At 53.0% G+C, this 16,047-nt stretch overlaps 1 protein-coding gene across 1 annotated transcript; it reads right to left on the bottom strand.

The window, feature by feature from the left end:
* Nucleotides 1-1,269: 1,269 nt before the first annotated feature.
* PHYHIP (phytanoyl-CoA 2-hydroxylase interacting protein) lies at nucleotides 1,270-8,356 on the bottom strand. The gene is made up of 5 exons (XM_052645304.1): nucleotides 8,329-8,356; nucleotides 8,019-8,212; nucleotides 6,418-6,592; nucleotides 3,961-4,078; nucleotides 1,270-1,804 (listed from the first exon to the last, which is right to left on the bottom strand). Exons 1-5 carry the CDS (start codon nucleotides 8,354-8,356, stop codon nucleotides 1,270-1,272), a joined length of 1,050 nt encoding a protein of 349 aa, XP_052501264.1.
* Nucleotides 8,357-16,047: the final 7,691 nt, after the last annotated feature.

Here is a 16,047-nt window from a genome sequence, read left to right on the forward strand (position 1 = left end):
CATCCTTCTGCCGCCCCTCAAACAGCTGGATGCATTAGTTGACACCTCTCCTCATCACTCACCGGGTCTGCTCGTCTCCACGGTCCACCCTCACCACTCCCATGACCCGTACAAAAGTAGGAAAGAGGTGAAAACATTGAGTGGCCCAGGAAAGACTTCACCAAGAACTCCCCAGGGAAGGGGCTCTCCGCCAGCAGGCTGGCTTCGCTGTGAGGTGAGGAGCTAACAGTGCCAGGGGGGCGGGGGCGCGAGGTGGGGGTGGCGCGGGGAAGCCACAGTCCAGATGACACACAGGCACAGTGCAGTGGCGGCGCCCCGGCAGAGTGAGCGAGCAAGCGCGCAGCCAGGTGGGGTACCAGGGCCCTGTGGGAACGCCCTCGCTTCCAATCCCACGCCGGGTCCCCTCGGCGTGAGGCCATCCACTCCCAACTGAGGAAGGGGTCCCTCTGGGTCTCAGGGGTCTCTGGCCCCCTCCTCGACCCCAGTGGCTGCCACTGCACACCCCAGCACTCTGAGCAATGGAGAAAGTCCGCTGGGATTTATACCATCTCCGGGCAGAAGAAAGGGAACCCCCCCCAGCAGCCAGGTGCCGCCAAAGCCAAGAGAAAGAGGGCCCTTTTCTAGAGGGCAGGTGGAGAAGGAGAGGGACGGCTCTCCCCATGCAGGAAGAGGGTGTTCCGGGACAAGTAATAACGGGGTGGAATTGGGGTTGGGCGGGTCACTACTGTGCAGGAGACTATTTATAGAGGGAGAGGGTGGGGCCTGCAGTAGGACGCCCCCAAGGCCCGTGGGGGAGGGGCATCCTGTGATTGGCCCTGAATGGGGTTGGTGGGGCTAAGGAAGAACACGCCCACAGCTCTTGGCTCGCTTCTGGAGGCAGGCAAGCTACAGGTGGGTCTTGCGAGGGAAGGCTTTCGCGGGAGAACCCTAGGGGGCAGGTCTCCTGAGATGGAGGCCTGGGATGAGGCAGGAAATAGCAGGGCAGGGAAACCGAAGGAAAGGGGAAGTCTCCAGAAATCCACCCGCCCTCCCCACCAACCTGCTGAGGCTAAGAAGCCTTCCCAATTCGGCCAGGCATGGGTAGGCCATGCCTGCCAAGGGACCACCCTCCGTTGCTTCTAGTGCCCTGGGGAGGGGAAGGGAAGAGGGAGATGGATGGCGTGGAGGGAGCAGGGGGGCAAGGGAGAGAAAGCCAGCTCCCTGTGTTTATGCCACCCATCACCACCCTGCCTGCCATCTCTCCCTAACTCCCTGGCTCCCCAGGAGTCCCTAGCGGCCCACGCTGATGTTGCAGGTCTTGCAGCTGGGGTCTTTCTTGGCGTCGGCGGTGGACAGGCTCATCAGCTGGTGCCCGCTGATCTCTCCCAGGGTGCCCAGGGACAGGTCAACCGGCTCGGTGTAGATGATCTCCAGGATGAGGTCCTGGGCATGGCGGAAGACCAGCTCCCCGTCCTCCACGCTGCAGGTCAGGAACTTGTTGCAGGCAATGTCCAGGAGAGGCAGACGGTCGCGGCAGAAGCGGTCCCCCAGGGAACCCTTGGGGGCCAGCACCAGAATGGCGTAGTGGTAGGCCGTGTACATACAGTAGAAGTCCGCAAAGTAGAGGTTGGTGCTGGGGTTGAAAAGGCGCTGGGCAGGGATCTGGAAGCGCCAGCGGCCGTAGGGGGAGTCCTGCGGGGGCTGGCCAGTGTTGAACTCCGTATTGCAGCTGAAGAAGACACCGTGGAGCATGCCGCTGGTCGGGGAGCCGTGGCTGCCGCTGTTGTCCTTCAGATAGGGTTGCAGCATGTTCCCGCAGTGGGTCCTGCCCACCGCAGGGGGAAAATGAATGCCAAGAGGAAGAGAAAATGCTTTTGGTTAGCTGGACTGAGGCTTGGCAGCTGTGGTGTGACCAAGAAGGAAGTCAGCCCAGCTCCCAGTTCTCCCACCAGCTACCGCCTCCGCCAGTCACAAATAGAACATTCCAGAAGGCAAGAGAAGGGAGGGCCCTAGAGATGGGGCTGATCCAGCCCACTCCTTCATGGAGGAGAGATTTGAACCTGCCACTCCCCAGGTTAAAACCCTTTTGATGGGGCTTGCACAGAAAGCAAGATCGGGAAGATCTGGTCTTTCTGGCCCCACCTCCCACCACCCCCACACTCACAGGTAACACCCTCCAGCCATGCAAGAACCCCACCCCAGGTCTTCCCTGCCTCTGTACCTTTGCAGTGCTCTTCCCTCTGCCTGGACTGCCTTTTCTACCTTTTCCCACCTGGCCTGGCAAACTTCTAACCATCCTGCAAAGTCCAAAACAGGTGTCCCCTCCCTTCTGCTCTAAAACCTTCCGGGACTTCCCTGGTGGTCCGGTGGTTAAGAATCCGCCTTCCAATCCGCAGGGGGTGTGGGCTCAATCCCTAGTTGGGGAACTAAAATCCCATGGGCCTTGGGGCAACTAAACCTGTGCACTACAACTAGAGAGTCTGCATACTGCAAAAAAAATCCCACGTGACGCAACTAAGACCTGAGGTAGCCAAATAAATAAATATTAAAAAACAACAACAACAATAACAAAACCTTCCAGGAACAGCAAACACTTGTATTCAAAAAAACTTTGATGGCTTACTATGTGCAGGGTACTGAACCTTACTCAGCAATCACACACACTTACTACATTCCATCCGGCTGTACTGGCCCCTTGATAGACTCAGGTTTGCAGGGGTTTGGCTACACTCTACAGCCTGCAGTGATCTTAGTTCCCTGACCAGGGGCTGAACCCTGCAGTGCCATCATGGAGTCTTAACCTCTGGGCCACCAGAGAAGCCCCTATTCATCTTTATATTCCAGCGCGTATGGATGCTCTGCATCTCTCCCTTGCTTGCCGATAGAGGAGCCCAAACCGGGCCAGTGTCCTCCCTGCTCACCTACTGCCTCCCTTCTTTAGTACAAACACAGAAGACCCCCTGGGGTCAGGTCAGAGCGTCCCACCCCCGCTGACTGCTGTGATAAAAACAGTGACAGTGGCAGCTTTCCCTGGCCCAGCCTTAGAAGGACTTGGAGGTATCAGGTAGCAAAGAGTGGATGGGCAGTCCCTGGATCTGCTGGCCCTCTGGGCCTCAGTCTCCCCATTTGTAGGCTGAGGGTGTTGGATCAGATCACCAATTTTCAGACATGTTAAAACACTTCAAACGTTCAAGCAGAACCCCTCTTCTGTCCCCCAAGGAAATTACACACAGGCAGGCAGAGGCAACAAACCTGAAGCTGCCCTGGCTGGATGATGGGGCAGGGCTCACCTGGCCTCCTCCTCTGAGTTCCTCACTAGCCCTCAGCACCACCCTAGGATGCCCTGAGATCCTTCCCCGGAGCCTCCAGGCTTCCCAGCACACAGTTTGAAGATCACGACCCTTCTTGCTCAGAATCCTCTCACTCTGTGTTCCCCTCACCACCTCCCTTGAGACCAGGGCCTGAACTGGAGGGACAGCTGACATGCAGCCTTGTGTGCATGCATGCTCAGTCATGTCCAACTCTTTGTGACCCCATGGACTGAAGCCCGCCAGGCTCCTCTGTCCATGGGATTTCCCAGGCAGGGATACTGGAGTGAGTTGCCATTTCCTCCTCCAGGGGACCTTCCTGTCCCAGGGATCAAACCCACGTTTCCTGTGTCTCCTACATTGGCAAGTGAATTCTTTACCACTGTGCCACCTGGAAAGCCCAACCTGCAGCCTTAGAGCCGAGCAAAAGGGACTCTCTGAAAGGAGGATTAAACCCAGGACCTCATTCACTGTTAGTTCAGTGCCTCCAGGCAGCCCCATTCTGAAGCCCTTTTCCTCCTCTGGAGCCCAACACCCCCCCCAGAAACAGCCTGGGATATAGGGCGGTGGTGAGGACACCACAGGAGGGTCTGGCAACTAACAGGGTGGAGGTGACCTCAGAGGGCCAGGGTAGTGGGCAGAGCTGTGGCAGGAAGTCCAGAGCTGGCCGTACCTGGCATGCTGGAAGTACTCCTTGTGATGGTTGCGGTAGAAGACAGAGAAGCGGAGCATGCGGCCTGCAATCTGCTCAGCCTTCTCCTGTAGCTGGGCCAGGTGCTCCTTGGCATAATCTGAAAGAGTCCAGGTGGGTGAGCTGAGGGCCAGGCGGAGGATCACAGCTTCCCCCTCAGATCACCCACGGCCCACCGTGAATATCAGCCCACCTCTGTCCTCAGGGTGCAAGGGAAACCAGACAGTCACAGCACCTGGGACCAGAAAGGACCACCTGGCCTGGCTGGGAACGTGGCCAGCTGGAGGCTGTCTGTCCTGTTGCCTCAATGCCCTGTGACCAGAGGCTCAGGGTTCTGCATTAGAAAAGGGCAGAGGGCTGCCCAGTTATACAGTCATGTTGAGGGACCCAGAGACTGTAATCCCAGACCATTCTCATGTGAAAAGAGACCAAGAGGCAAAAGACTGAGAGGAAAGAATCTGAGGTCCTTTGGGGAGAGCCCCGCAAATACAGCAAATATGAGCCTCTCCACACCACTATATGGAAGTCAGGTATAATTTCAGGACAGCAAGGAGATCAAACCAGTCAATCCTAAAGGAAATGAACCCTGAATATTCATTGAAAGGACTGATGCTGAAGCTCCAATACTTTGCCCACCTGATATGAAGAGCGGACTCATTGGAAAAGACTCTGATGCCGGGAAAGATTGGAGGCAGGAGGAGAAAGGGGGGACAGAATGAGATGATTGGATGGCATCACCAACTCAATGGACATGAGTTTGAGAAAACTCAGGGAGATCATGAAGAACAGTGAAGACTGGCATGCTGCTGTTCTTGGGGTTGCAAAAAGTCAGACATGAATTAGCAACTGAACAATAACTGAGGGGGAAACTGCAGACAACTGAGGGGAAGGCTTAGCCAAGGGTCAGGGGCAATGACTCTGCCTCAGCATCCCAGGAGAAAGGAGGAAGCCTGGAAACAGGATGGTAAAACTGGACTGGATGGGCGAGGGCCAGAGGCTAGGGCTGTGGGGTCCAGGCAGGGCTGCTGCTCATCTAGACAGCACCTTTGAACGAAGCAGGAAAAGCTGCCCTTTCCTCCTTGCTAATGCAGCCCTGGCCAGGGCGCTGCATTGACAAGAGAAGGAGGATCTGGATTGCAGCCATCCCCAGCTCCCCAGTTTGAATGAACTCTCACTGCATGTAGAGTTCTGGGGTATACCAAGAGACTTTCCCTGCAAGGTGCAGGAGTACCTCCAGAGAGTGGGGTTTTGAAGCCAAGTTAAGGAAAAAAACACCACTCAAAAGAGAAAGGCAGGTCAAGGAGAGCTGGGGCACAGACCTTGGCAGAGGATGGAGTCAGCAGCCTCTGAGGCCTGAGGCTAAGGATGTTCCTGCCCCTTCCTTGTGACAGAAGAAGATCTGGAGCAATTCTCACGTGGACAACAAAAGAATGGAAGATTGTGGGGCAGATCCTGGGTCACCAGTGACTCAATACGCAGAAGCCCCAGTGTCTGTTCATGTTGGAGTTTGCAAGCTAATAGGCGAGTTTGTGGGACCATTTTCCAAGGCTGAGTGAAAGCTCAAGACAAACAAAATGTGATGGTCCCACCAAGTGTCCATCAACCAATGATCAATAAACAAAATGTGGTCCATCCACACAATGGGGTGATATTGAGTTTTAAAAAGGAAATAAATTCTGACACATGCTACAACACGGATAAACCTTGAAGACATTTTGCCAAGTGAATAAGCCAGTCACAGAAGTGCGCATACTGTGTGATTCCCTTCATATGAGATACTGGACTGTAGCCAGCCAGGCTCCTCTGTCCATGGGATGCTCCAGGCAAGAATACTGGAGTGGGTTGCCATTCCCTCCTCCAGGGCATCTTCCCAAACTAGGGATTGAACCAGGTCTCCTGCACTGGGAGGCAGATTCTTTACTGTCTTGAGCCACCAGGGAAGTCCCATATGAGATACTGAGAGTTGTCAAATTTACAAAAAAAGAGTAAGGTTGGTTTCTGGGGCATTTAATGAGGGGAGAATTTAAGTTGTTGTTTAAGGGGGCATTATGTTTTGGTTTGGGAAGGTGAAAAATTTCTAGACATGGATTGTGTGCCAACATGAACATACTTAATCCTGCTGGACTGTACATTGAAAAATGGTTAAGGTGGTAAATTTATGTTATATGTGATTTCCCACACGTATGCTTGCCCCAGGCCAGAGAAGTAACTCCATCGCTTTCCAGAAGTGGTATTGTCAGTGCAATTAGCAGTGCTCGCATCTGCCTCCTGCATCAGACTGCAGGCTTTGGGGTGGCAGGAGTGGGTCTCATCCATGGTGTCAGCCAGAGCATGGTGCCTACATATAGCAGGAGTTGCTAAATGCATGCTGGGTTAAGAGGAAGCCCCCCTCCTGGCCATCGCTAAATCAGCCAAAGCAGCCGGACCACAGAACCTCACCCCCAGTGCAGAACTCGACCGTCTCACTCCAGCCAGACACCAGGTACTCCCCGTCGCTCTGCTTCACGGCAGTCTGAACTGCCACACTGTATTCAGTGCGGGGACTCAGGAACCAGTGGCCTCTCACCGTCATAGGCAGTGGCACAGCCTTGGCAACAAGCTTGGTGGGGACATCCTGAGAAGTGAGGTGCAGACAGAGAGCCAAGAGTCAAAGTGGAGGTCACGTCCACCCTTGGCATTCCCCCAGGCCTCCCACTCCCCCGATGGCCACCTTCCTGTTGAAGATAGCCGGAGTCTCAAGGACTCAATGGCTCGGTGCCCTGGGCACCATTTTTTCCTGCAGAAGCAAGCAGTGGCCATTGGGAAGGCTGTACAGACCCTCCCCGGCCTCCACCCCCTTAACCCCTGATTCCCGTTCTCTTGGGAACGAAGGAGAAAGGCCACTGGGGTGGAGGCCCGCAAAGTTGAGGGCGGTGAGACCTTCATTTTCGAGGGACACTTCGAGAGCGGAGCACACTGCAGCGCCGTCTCCACGGCAACGGCAAATGCTGAGAAGCCAGGGAGGAAGGGAAAATATGCCTTCTTCTTTGGGGGGAGGAGGGTTAAGGGGGTGGTGTTGAACATTCACGTCACCGTGGCAACTGGCCTGCCAAAAGACACCCAGATTGGAGAGCCAGTTCCAAAGAAAGAGAGGGTGAGTAACCCACACTATGCGGTCGTCGTGGGAACCAGCTCCTTCCCACCTCACTCTTTCCCCTGCCTCGCTGCCAGCTCGCCAGCTCAAGAAGATGGGAGCCTTCCTCCTGCCCACCCCCACACTAGCTCTAACCCAGGGAAAGGACACCCCAGCCATCAGAGGGCTCACCACGCCATCTCTTTTCTAAACCCAGTGAAGGATAGGCCAGAGGGTGAGGGCAGAGAGGATCACGAGGGCCTGCATGCGTGTGAGCTCAGTCACTAAGTCGTGTCCAACTCTTTGCGACCCCATGGACCGTGGCCCTTCAGGCTCCTCTGTCCATGGGATTCTCCAGGCAAGAATACTAGAGTGGATTGCCTTGCCCTCCTCCAGGGGATCTTCCCCACCCAGGGATCGAACCCGCCTCTCTTATGTCTCCTGCATTGGCAGGCAGGTTCTTTACCACTAGCGCCACCTGGAAAAGCGCCCCTCAGGGGCCTGAGGACCAAGCAATGGGCCCCACCCCTGCCCAAGGCCCACCCCATCAACAACAAGGCTGTTTCCTGAGTTAGGGGCTTTGTCAGACCCCTGAGACATCCCCAGGTGTGACGTCTGTGGCCCCACCCTGGCTTTTCCCACCCCGTTGGAAGGTGCCATCATGATGCTGATCGTGCTCTTCATGGTATGCTGGGCCCAAGTCAAACACCACACAGACAATTACCTCCATGAAGCCTCTCACAAGCTGGCATTATTATTATTATTATTATTATTGTGCCCTTTTTACCGGGGGAAGAGAGAGGTTAAACTTTCCCAAGATTCCCTAGGAGGAGCTGGGCTGGAGTCGGGCCCCCCTCTAGGCATTCTGCCGGCAGCCTCCTTGGAGAGCAGCCTCTGGGAGGAGGCGCTCTGGGCGGCCTGCGCTCACCCGGTGCTTGAACTTGTTGGAGTTCTTATTCTCCTTTTTGTTCAGGTCGATGAAGTAGTGGGTGACCCTCTCCAGGTCACTATTCTCCATGGCCCAGGAGATGCGGAATGAGTCGCAGGTGACGTTGCTGACCTCGATGCTGTGGGGCGTGGACAGCAGCTCCATGCTCCCCGCTGTTTTGTCTTCTGTAAGGACTTAAAGGGAAAAAGAAGCTTCAGTATCTCCCTCCCCGCCATGGAACCTTCTAGACTGTCTTGCTCCCACCATCCCTTGCCAGGTGGAACCTTGAGGAGCCTTCACTTGTACCTGCCTTGTAGGATCTGATGGGAAGATGGCATGGAGAGGGCTGGAGGGGTGGGGCCCAAGGTGGGCTGGGGGGACTCCTTGGGGGGGGGGTGCTCTTGGCTCTCTCTTTGGAGGGGTCTGCAGAGCAGACGGCACCTGACAGGTGGCAGAGGCAGTGGCAATGCTGCAGACGCAGGGCGGGACAGATTTGTAGCAGATGGAGCCGCGGAGGGGGGCCCGCAGCCAGCAGGCGTGAACAGAGAAGGGGGGTGCCGGAGGTGTGGGAGTGGCGAGAAGCACCATCGGAGATGGGCTGAGGGCGCGGCAGGCAGGGGCACCAGCAGCCCAGAGGCCTGGGCGCCAGGGCTCTCGAGCCCAGGCCCCCTTCCGCCCTGGGGGTGACTCAGCAAGGATCACCACGGAGGGGCTGGGAGCACAGGCACCATGGAGATGACACAGATCCACCGGGGGCAGGAGGGGCAGCAGGCCGCAGCTCTCTTGCACCTGTAACTTTTCAACTCCATTTTTTTTTTCTTTTTCTTTCAGCAGATCCTGCGGTTACTTGACTCTTCAATGACTAGTTTTTAACCTTTACATCTCTTGCAGGCCAACTACGTGCTAATAATTTCACAAACATCATCTCATGCAAGCCTCACAATTATTATTATTATTATCCTATTTTACTGATTAAGTAGCTGAGGTCGGGGGTGGAGGGTGGTACTAAGATGCCAAAGGCCACTCAGCTGGAAAATGATTGGAATGCAGGTCTAAGAGGCTAAGCTCTTTATCTTTAAGCTAAGGTTATGTCCTCTTGTGTGTCTGTGTGTGTGTGCGCGCGCGCGCTGCGTGTGTGATATGCGTGATACATGTGTTACGTGCTTGTGTATGTCCAGGTGCTCATGGTTCTACTGCTGTTTATTTTTCCTCTTTCCATCCTTCCCTTTCAAGGAATTGCCTTCTCTCTCACCTCTTTCCCAGCTGCTGTTCCGGGTTTGAAAGGACCACAACATCATCACTCTCACCTGTACTGTAACTAGGACAAGCTGGCTCTGGCCTTGACTTTGGCCTGGCTCACAGGACCTCTGAGGAACAGGGTGGGGAACTGAGAGGGAGGAGGAGGTGGCGGGGGCTGTCTCTGGGCCAAAAGCACGTGATCAGACTCTGCCCCAGGGTGTGTTCTCCGTTCCCTAGGGAGCGCCTGCCTTCCTCAAGCCCAGTGTCAGCGCACTCAGACTTCTGGGGTGTCATCTCCTTTTCTCCCATCTCTCTCCCTCACCCAGGCACTAATGGTGAGGGTACCTTGTATCTTCGAAAGCAGGTACTTCTAATTATAGCTCTCATGAGATCCAGCCCACACTCTCCTGTCAATTAAGCCTGCTCCGGAGCCTGGCACCTCTGAGTTAACCCATGGGCTGCCTGGGTGGCAGGCACAGGGTGAAGAATGTGGGTGATGGCTCCCACCAGTCCTAGGATGTCACCTCAGTCCTTGCTGCATCTTAGCTTTCCACCCTAAAGTGTGTGCCTGCCTGTGATGAAATACAGCGAAATGCCAGTGGCTCCGTGTACGAGAATCCTACGGTAAATAAGCACGGTGTTGCTCCCAGGTCCACTCCCGAACCAAACAGAATGGGATGGGCATCTAGAAACAACTGTGTGGTAATAAAACAGCTGGTAATTCACGGGGACAGGTGTGGAGCGGGGGGAAGTTGCTGTCCCTCAGGCTCCCAGTGAGGAGCTCCTTGGGAGACACAGATGTGCCCCCTCAGATGCACCCACACACATGCACCCATGCACACCAACGCAGACACACACAAACACATCCCCCAGAGGGCCCGAATGGCCGTCTCCCACCCACATGGGATGCAGTCTACGCTGACCCCGAGGGTGGACACCCGCCCCTGCCCCCCTACTCCTGTTCTCATACTCTTCCCAGAGGCAGGGGCAGCCGTGTTTGGTGGTGGGGTCTCCAGTACCTGGCTCTTCCGTTCCTCTCTCCAGTTCTAGGAGGGCTCAGATCTAGCTTTGGGGAGCCCATACTAGGTTTGGGGGGTGACTGTGAGTGACACTGGGAGAACAACAAAGCCTAGAGGACCAAGGGTGGGCGTGCACCCAGGTCTCTAAGCCTAGATGATGGGAAAAGGCAGGGTTTGATGGACAGGCTGAGATAGCACCTGAGAAACACCCATGGTCCCATGTAATCCACCCCAAGACAAGCATTTACACACACCCACACGCAGAGGCACACACACCCACACGCGGAGGCACACGCACTGGATCTACCCACCCACACCTGCCACACCTCCTCAGACATGCTTGTCCTCCTCACTCACCTATGCACTCAGGTCCCCTCCACCACCTTCTGCATTCTAAGAATGTCCTACAGCTGGCTCTCCACAAGCTGTCACCTCCACACAAACCCACGCATGTTCACATCCGCAGGCTCTCACACACACGTATGTGCATACACGCCTTCCCACAAGCCATATTTGGGGAAGAAAGGAGGCCACAGGCACTAACATGCATGCGTGCCACCTCTGCCTGGTTGCACACACGTGTGCATTCGCACACACATCAACCTCTGGCCATATTCTGGCATTCTCGCTCACAGCTCCTCTGGGCTCAAAGCCACAGACTTGGAGAATGTGTTTGTCTCTGCCAGGTTCTGCCAGCCCCATCCTTCTCATGCCAACAGGTTTGCGCACCTACGCAGGTGGACCTGCCCATGGACAGAGGTTTCTGCCCACTCTCTCCACCTCCATCCCTCCTCCTGCTCCGGAGTAGTGCTTCCCCACCTAGAAACCCTCTGGTCGCATGCATTCCCCTCCCCCAACAACAAGCACTCCCACACACATGACAAGTGGTATGTCCATCCCAGAAATATACTGCCTCACATCACCCCCAGCCCACACAGCCCCCAAGCTACTCAGATAACTGGTCCCCCACACATGGACCTCACATGCAAAAGAAACATGTTTCCAGACACACCACGCATGAACATAAGTGCAGGCAGACAGAACTATGTACGCAAGCAAGCCTCTAGTCCCCTGACAAGCAAGCACTAATGCTATACACACTGATGACTCCAGGCCACCCGTGCCTGTTCAGAGTAGCCACTGCATGCCAGAGGGAACGCGTCCCCCCCACCCCATCCCCGGTGGCATCGCTGACTGCAGCAGAATGGTCACGGGGTGACAGTGGTGCCCTGGGGACTGGGTCCAGCTGTGAACCCCTTTGCTGAGGGCCCAGGGAAAGGGGGACAAGGTCGTCATCCCTAGCACTCCAGGTGGGCACCGAGGGCAGTGGCGGGACCCTGGTGCCCCCAGCTCCTAGCCCCTGGCCACGTCTCTGGATTGACAACAGGATGTTCTGGGGAGGAAGAACACTCACCTGGCTCCACTGGGCTCTGCAGAGGAAGATCTGGACGAGAGGGAAGGGAGAGACCTCTGTGTGGATGTGCTCCTCCGGTAGAGGGGCAGCAGCTGGACGTCTAGGTCACAGGCAGCAACACTCGCTTGCTCCCCTAGCTCCTTTCGCGACTGCCAAGGAGGCTTCTTCCATGCCCCGCTGGCAGCTCCCGCCTGACTCTGCAGCGCAACGCTTCTGCCCCTGGAGAGGCAATGCTCCTAGCCAGGAGAGAAGCGAGAGCGAAATCAAAGCGGCGTGGAGGAGAGAGAGGCAGAGAAGGCGAGAAAGAACGAAAGAGCCAGACCGAATCTGGCTCCACCAATGGGATTAGTGGCTGCCCAGCGTCAGGTGACAATAAGCAAGCTTGGTCCCTGCCTGCCTGGGCTGCTGGGAGGGGGGAAAGGGCAGAGGGTCTCTTAGGGAGCTCGATCGATGTCCTTGGAGACAGTGGCAGGGATCACCTTTCCCTAATGCTCCCAGGACCGGCTGCCCCCAGAAGTCTCTCCAACACAACCCTGCTTGGGAATCTCTCACTTGAAGCAGCCCCTAAACTTCAAGATGCTGGGAGAGGGGTGGGGCTTAGCCTAAGGACTCAGGAGCTCCAAAGCCTGGATTCTGATTGGGGGATGGGGAGGAGGAAGAGTACAGGGGCGAGTCCACCGGGAGTATGCGAGCTGCAGGGGGCAGGCATAGGGGGTCTGTCTACAGTCTGGATTCTTGCTGATCCGTGGCTCCATTTTCTTACCAGCTCTATCAAGAGCTATCAGACCTGCAGCTCCAGGGCCCCCTGATCATCTAGAGAGAATGTCTGGCTGCTTAAGTTCTACAGGGAAAAAACAAGAGAAAGAAGTTGCGGGGCAGTGAAGGGATAGCAGAGTCTAGGAAACGAGAGTAGGAGGAGCTCACAGAGCTTGGCGTGTTCCCATCTCAGCCAACTCCCTGGGCTCAGAAGAGCCCAGCCCTGAATACCTTGGCCAGAGAGATTATCATCTGCTCTCTGATTAGCAGGAAGGTTTTCTACCACTGAGAAAGGAGGACCCCAAGGATGTCACGGTGAATAACACTCAAGGAAATCTGAATCAAGCAACCAACAGTGACAAAGTGTATGGATGGTGTGGAAAAGCACAGACTTTGCAGTCAGACAGATATATATGGTCAAAAATTCTTGCTCTGTCACTTTCTAGCTGGGTGACCTTGGACAAGTTACTTACCCTCTCAAGGCCTCAGTTTCTGCATCTGTTAAGACGAATAATGACACAAGCTTGTTGTCATCACTGATGAGAAATTTCGTAAATCATGAAGCTCTGGCTGGTCCAGGAGATATGCCCAGTCACCCAGAGTCATACTGATGCCCAGTCACATCAGAGCTGTTATCATCAGCATCATTGTTGACAGTGCCTGCCTGCAAGGAGCCCACAGCCTTGTAGGGGAGAAAAGACAGACATCTAGAGATCCAATTAGAGAATAAGGAATATACGGCTAAACTGAGGGTATAGATGGGGATTCGAAAAAGGAGTGGGGACCAGCTCCAGAGAACAGGCGGAGCACAGCCCAGAGACGGAACGGCAGTGTGGTGGTGGTGGGGAGGGCTTGGTGCAGGGCCAGCACACCGACCAGTCGGGCCCTGGGTGAGGGGCTCAGAGAGCCACAGGGGGCCTGAGCTGAACATAGGGACACTCCCTGAGAGGGACTCAGAGAAATGCAGGCATCGGCCACAAAGGTTCAAGGAGTTGACAGCGGTTAGAAAGTGAACAGTTTACTGAAAGTGAAAACAAGCAGAAGCCAATCCTACCCTAAAGGGGTGTGGAGAACCAGGGCAAGTTGGGTCAGATCCCGAACCTCACAGTGCAATGTGTGGTGTTACATGGAGGCAGGATTAAGCACTCCCTTGGCCGAAGAAGAGGAGGTCCTGCCCCTCACACACCTACACGGAGATGTTGAAACTCCAATGCCATGCAACGTGTTGTCTCCTGATTATGGCCAGCAGCAGACATCTGGACCAAAACCTGGCCCTGGAGCCAACCTACAGACAGCAACTTGGTTTCCCCTTCGGTAAAGGAAGACTAGTTTAAGCACATCCCTGCCTCCCACCTTCGCGGGATGGCACGCGGAGACCACATGAGATCATGCGTCCCAAACAGAGAACAATAGCCATCTGAATGCGCTTTTGTGGGGCTTGGTGCTGGCTTCAGGTGAAGGCACAAACCCTCAGAGCTCCTGCCTTTTCTTGCCTCAGAGAACTTCTCTGCAGATCACATGAGGAGACGCATGGTAAGAAGAAAGCATAACAGGCCAAATATAACTAACTCCGGATGAAACCAAAACGACCGCCAAGATGCACTTCTGCTGCATTTTTATTTTTAATAACTTTTTATTACACAAGTCATACATGAAAAAGAAAAATTAATTCTAAAATTTGAGAGCATTATAATTGCTTGTTTCCTCACCATTTAGAAATAGGCATATAAGATGCATATTTTATTAGCAAAAATAGAAGTATAAATACTGTTCTATACCTACTTCTTCCACTTACCAATACCTTTTCTGTTCATCACATAGTTTTTCTACAGCATGTTTTTTTCCCCTTTGGCTGCACTGCTCTTAGTTCCCTGACCAGGGACTGAACCCAGGCCAATGGCAGTCAAAGCGCAGAGTGCTAACCACTGGGTGGCCAGGGAATTACGTACATTACTATTTTAAATTTAAATATGTTCTATTTCTTTGAAGCTTATCTTTTCTATAATTAACTTATTTTACTTTTTCTCCATTCTAAACAACACTGCAATGAACATTCTTACAGCAAAATCCCTTCCCACACCTTAATTATTTTTCCAATAAAATATTAAGTGGTATAATAAATATAAAGGGAACTTAACTGGATACTGATTTAAACAAACCATTAAAAAAATTATGTAACAACTGGAAAATTTGAATACTAACTGGAGTTTGATAATATTTAGGAACTGGCAACCCATTCCAGTATTCTTACCTGCAAAATCCCATGGACAGAAGAGCCCATCATGCTACAGTCCGTGGGGGTCATAAGAGTCAGACACAACTTAGAAACTAAACAATAACAAGGAATTATTAGTTCTGATCATCTTTCAAGGTTATTCTTTTAAAAGAATATCCTTCAGAGATACATATTTATGGATGAATGACATGATATCTATGATTTGTTTCAGAATAATCTCAGGGGGACTCAGTGGGATGTGTATATGAAAGATCAGCATGGGTAAATAATTGTTGAAGCTGGGCACTTTGAGATTCAATAAGCTATTTTCTCCATTTTTGTGCATGCTTGAAAGTTTCCCTGTTAAACATTATATCTAAGCTATGATTACAATACAGTCAAGAAAAGCATTTATAAGTACCAAGACACAGTGCTAGGCGGGAGATTCTCATAACAGCCTTGAGGGGTAGATCTAGCAACCCTTTTTTCGAAAAGTGGATGGTGGAAAATGAGACCATGGATGGACTTCTTATGGATGGTGGTCCATAAGAAGTCAAGGCAGAGTCAAATTCAGGTTTGAGTACAAAGACTGGGTTCTTCATGGTAGAAGGGCATAGAGCAATTATAAAGTTTTAGGTAACAGAGAATGAGGCTGTACATGAAAAAAATCTACAGTCTTAACATTGCTTGTGCACTTTTTATTTATTTTTAAAATTATTTTATTATTTATCTATTTTTGGTGTGCCGGGTCTTTGTTGCTGCCCAAGGCTTTCTCTAGCTGCAGCGGGCAGGGGCTGCTCTCTAGCTGTCATGCATGGGCTTCTCTTGTGGAGCACAGGCTCTAGGCCCCCGGGTTCAGTGATTGTGGCACACGGGCTTAGTTGCTTCTTGGCATGTGGGATCTTCCCAGACCAGGGATCAAATCAGTGTCTCCTGCATTGGCAGGAGAATTCTTAACCGCTGGACCACCAGGGAAGTCCCTCATGCACCTTTTAGACTCAAAATGTTTACGTGTGTTTCCCCGTGGTTGAAGTAAGTATGGAGAGTTCAGAGGCCAATGAATGCAGACACACCCAGATAGCCCATAAAAACCACCTTGTTCATTCACAAGTGTTGACAATGACAGGAGTGGGCAGTGGCTCTTTATGAGAACTGTGTGGATTTCTCAGTGCTTATTTATTTTACCTGTTTGAAATTATGTTTAGGCCTCCTACAACCCCCACCTATTTCGAACTTATAAAGAATATTAATTCTAAAAACTGGACACATTTCTGAGTATGCATTCAACTAAAGAATATAATACACTTTAAAGCTTTTTGAAAACTTAAATATGTAACAATTTTAAGGCAAGGAAAAATACCAAATTATGTTTAAGGAGACTGAAAA

This window comes from Budorcas taxicolor, chromosome 8 (genome assembly GCF_023091745.1).
Source record: "Budorcas taxicolor isolate Tak-1 chromosome 8, Takin1.1, whole genome shotgun sequence".
In the NCBI taxonomy this organism is placed as follows: Eukaryota; Metazoa; Chordata; class Mammalia; order Artiodactyla; family Bovidae; genus Budorcas; species Budorcas taxicolor.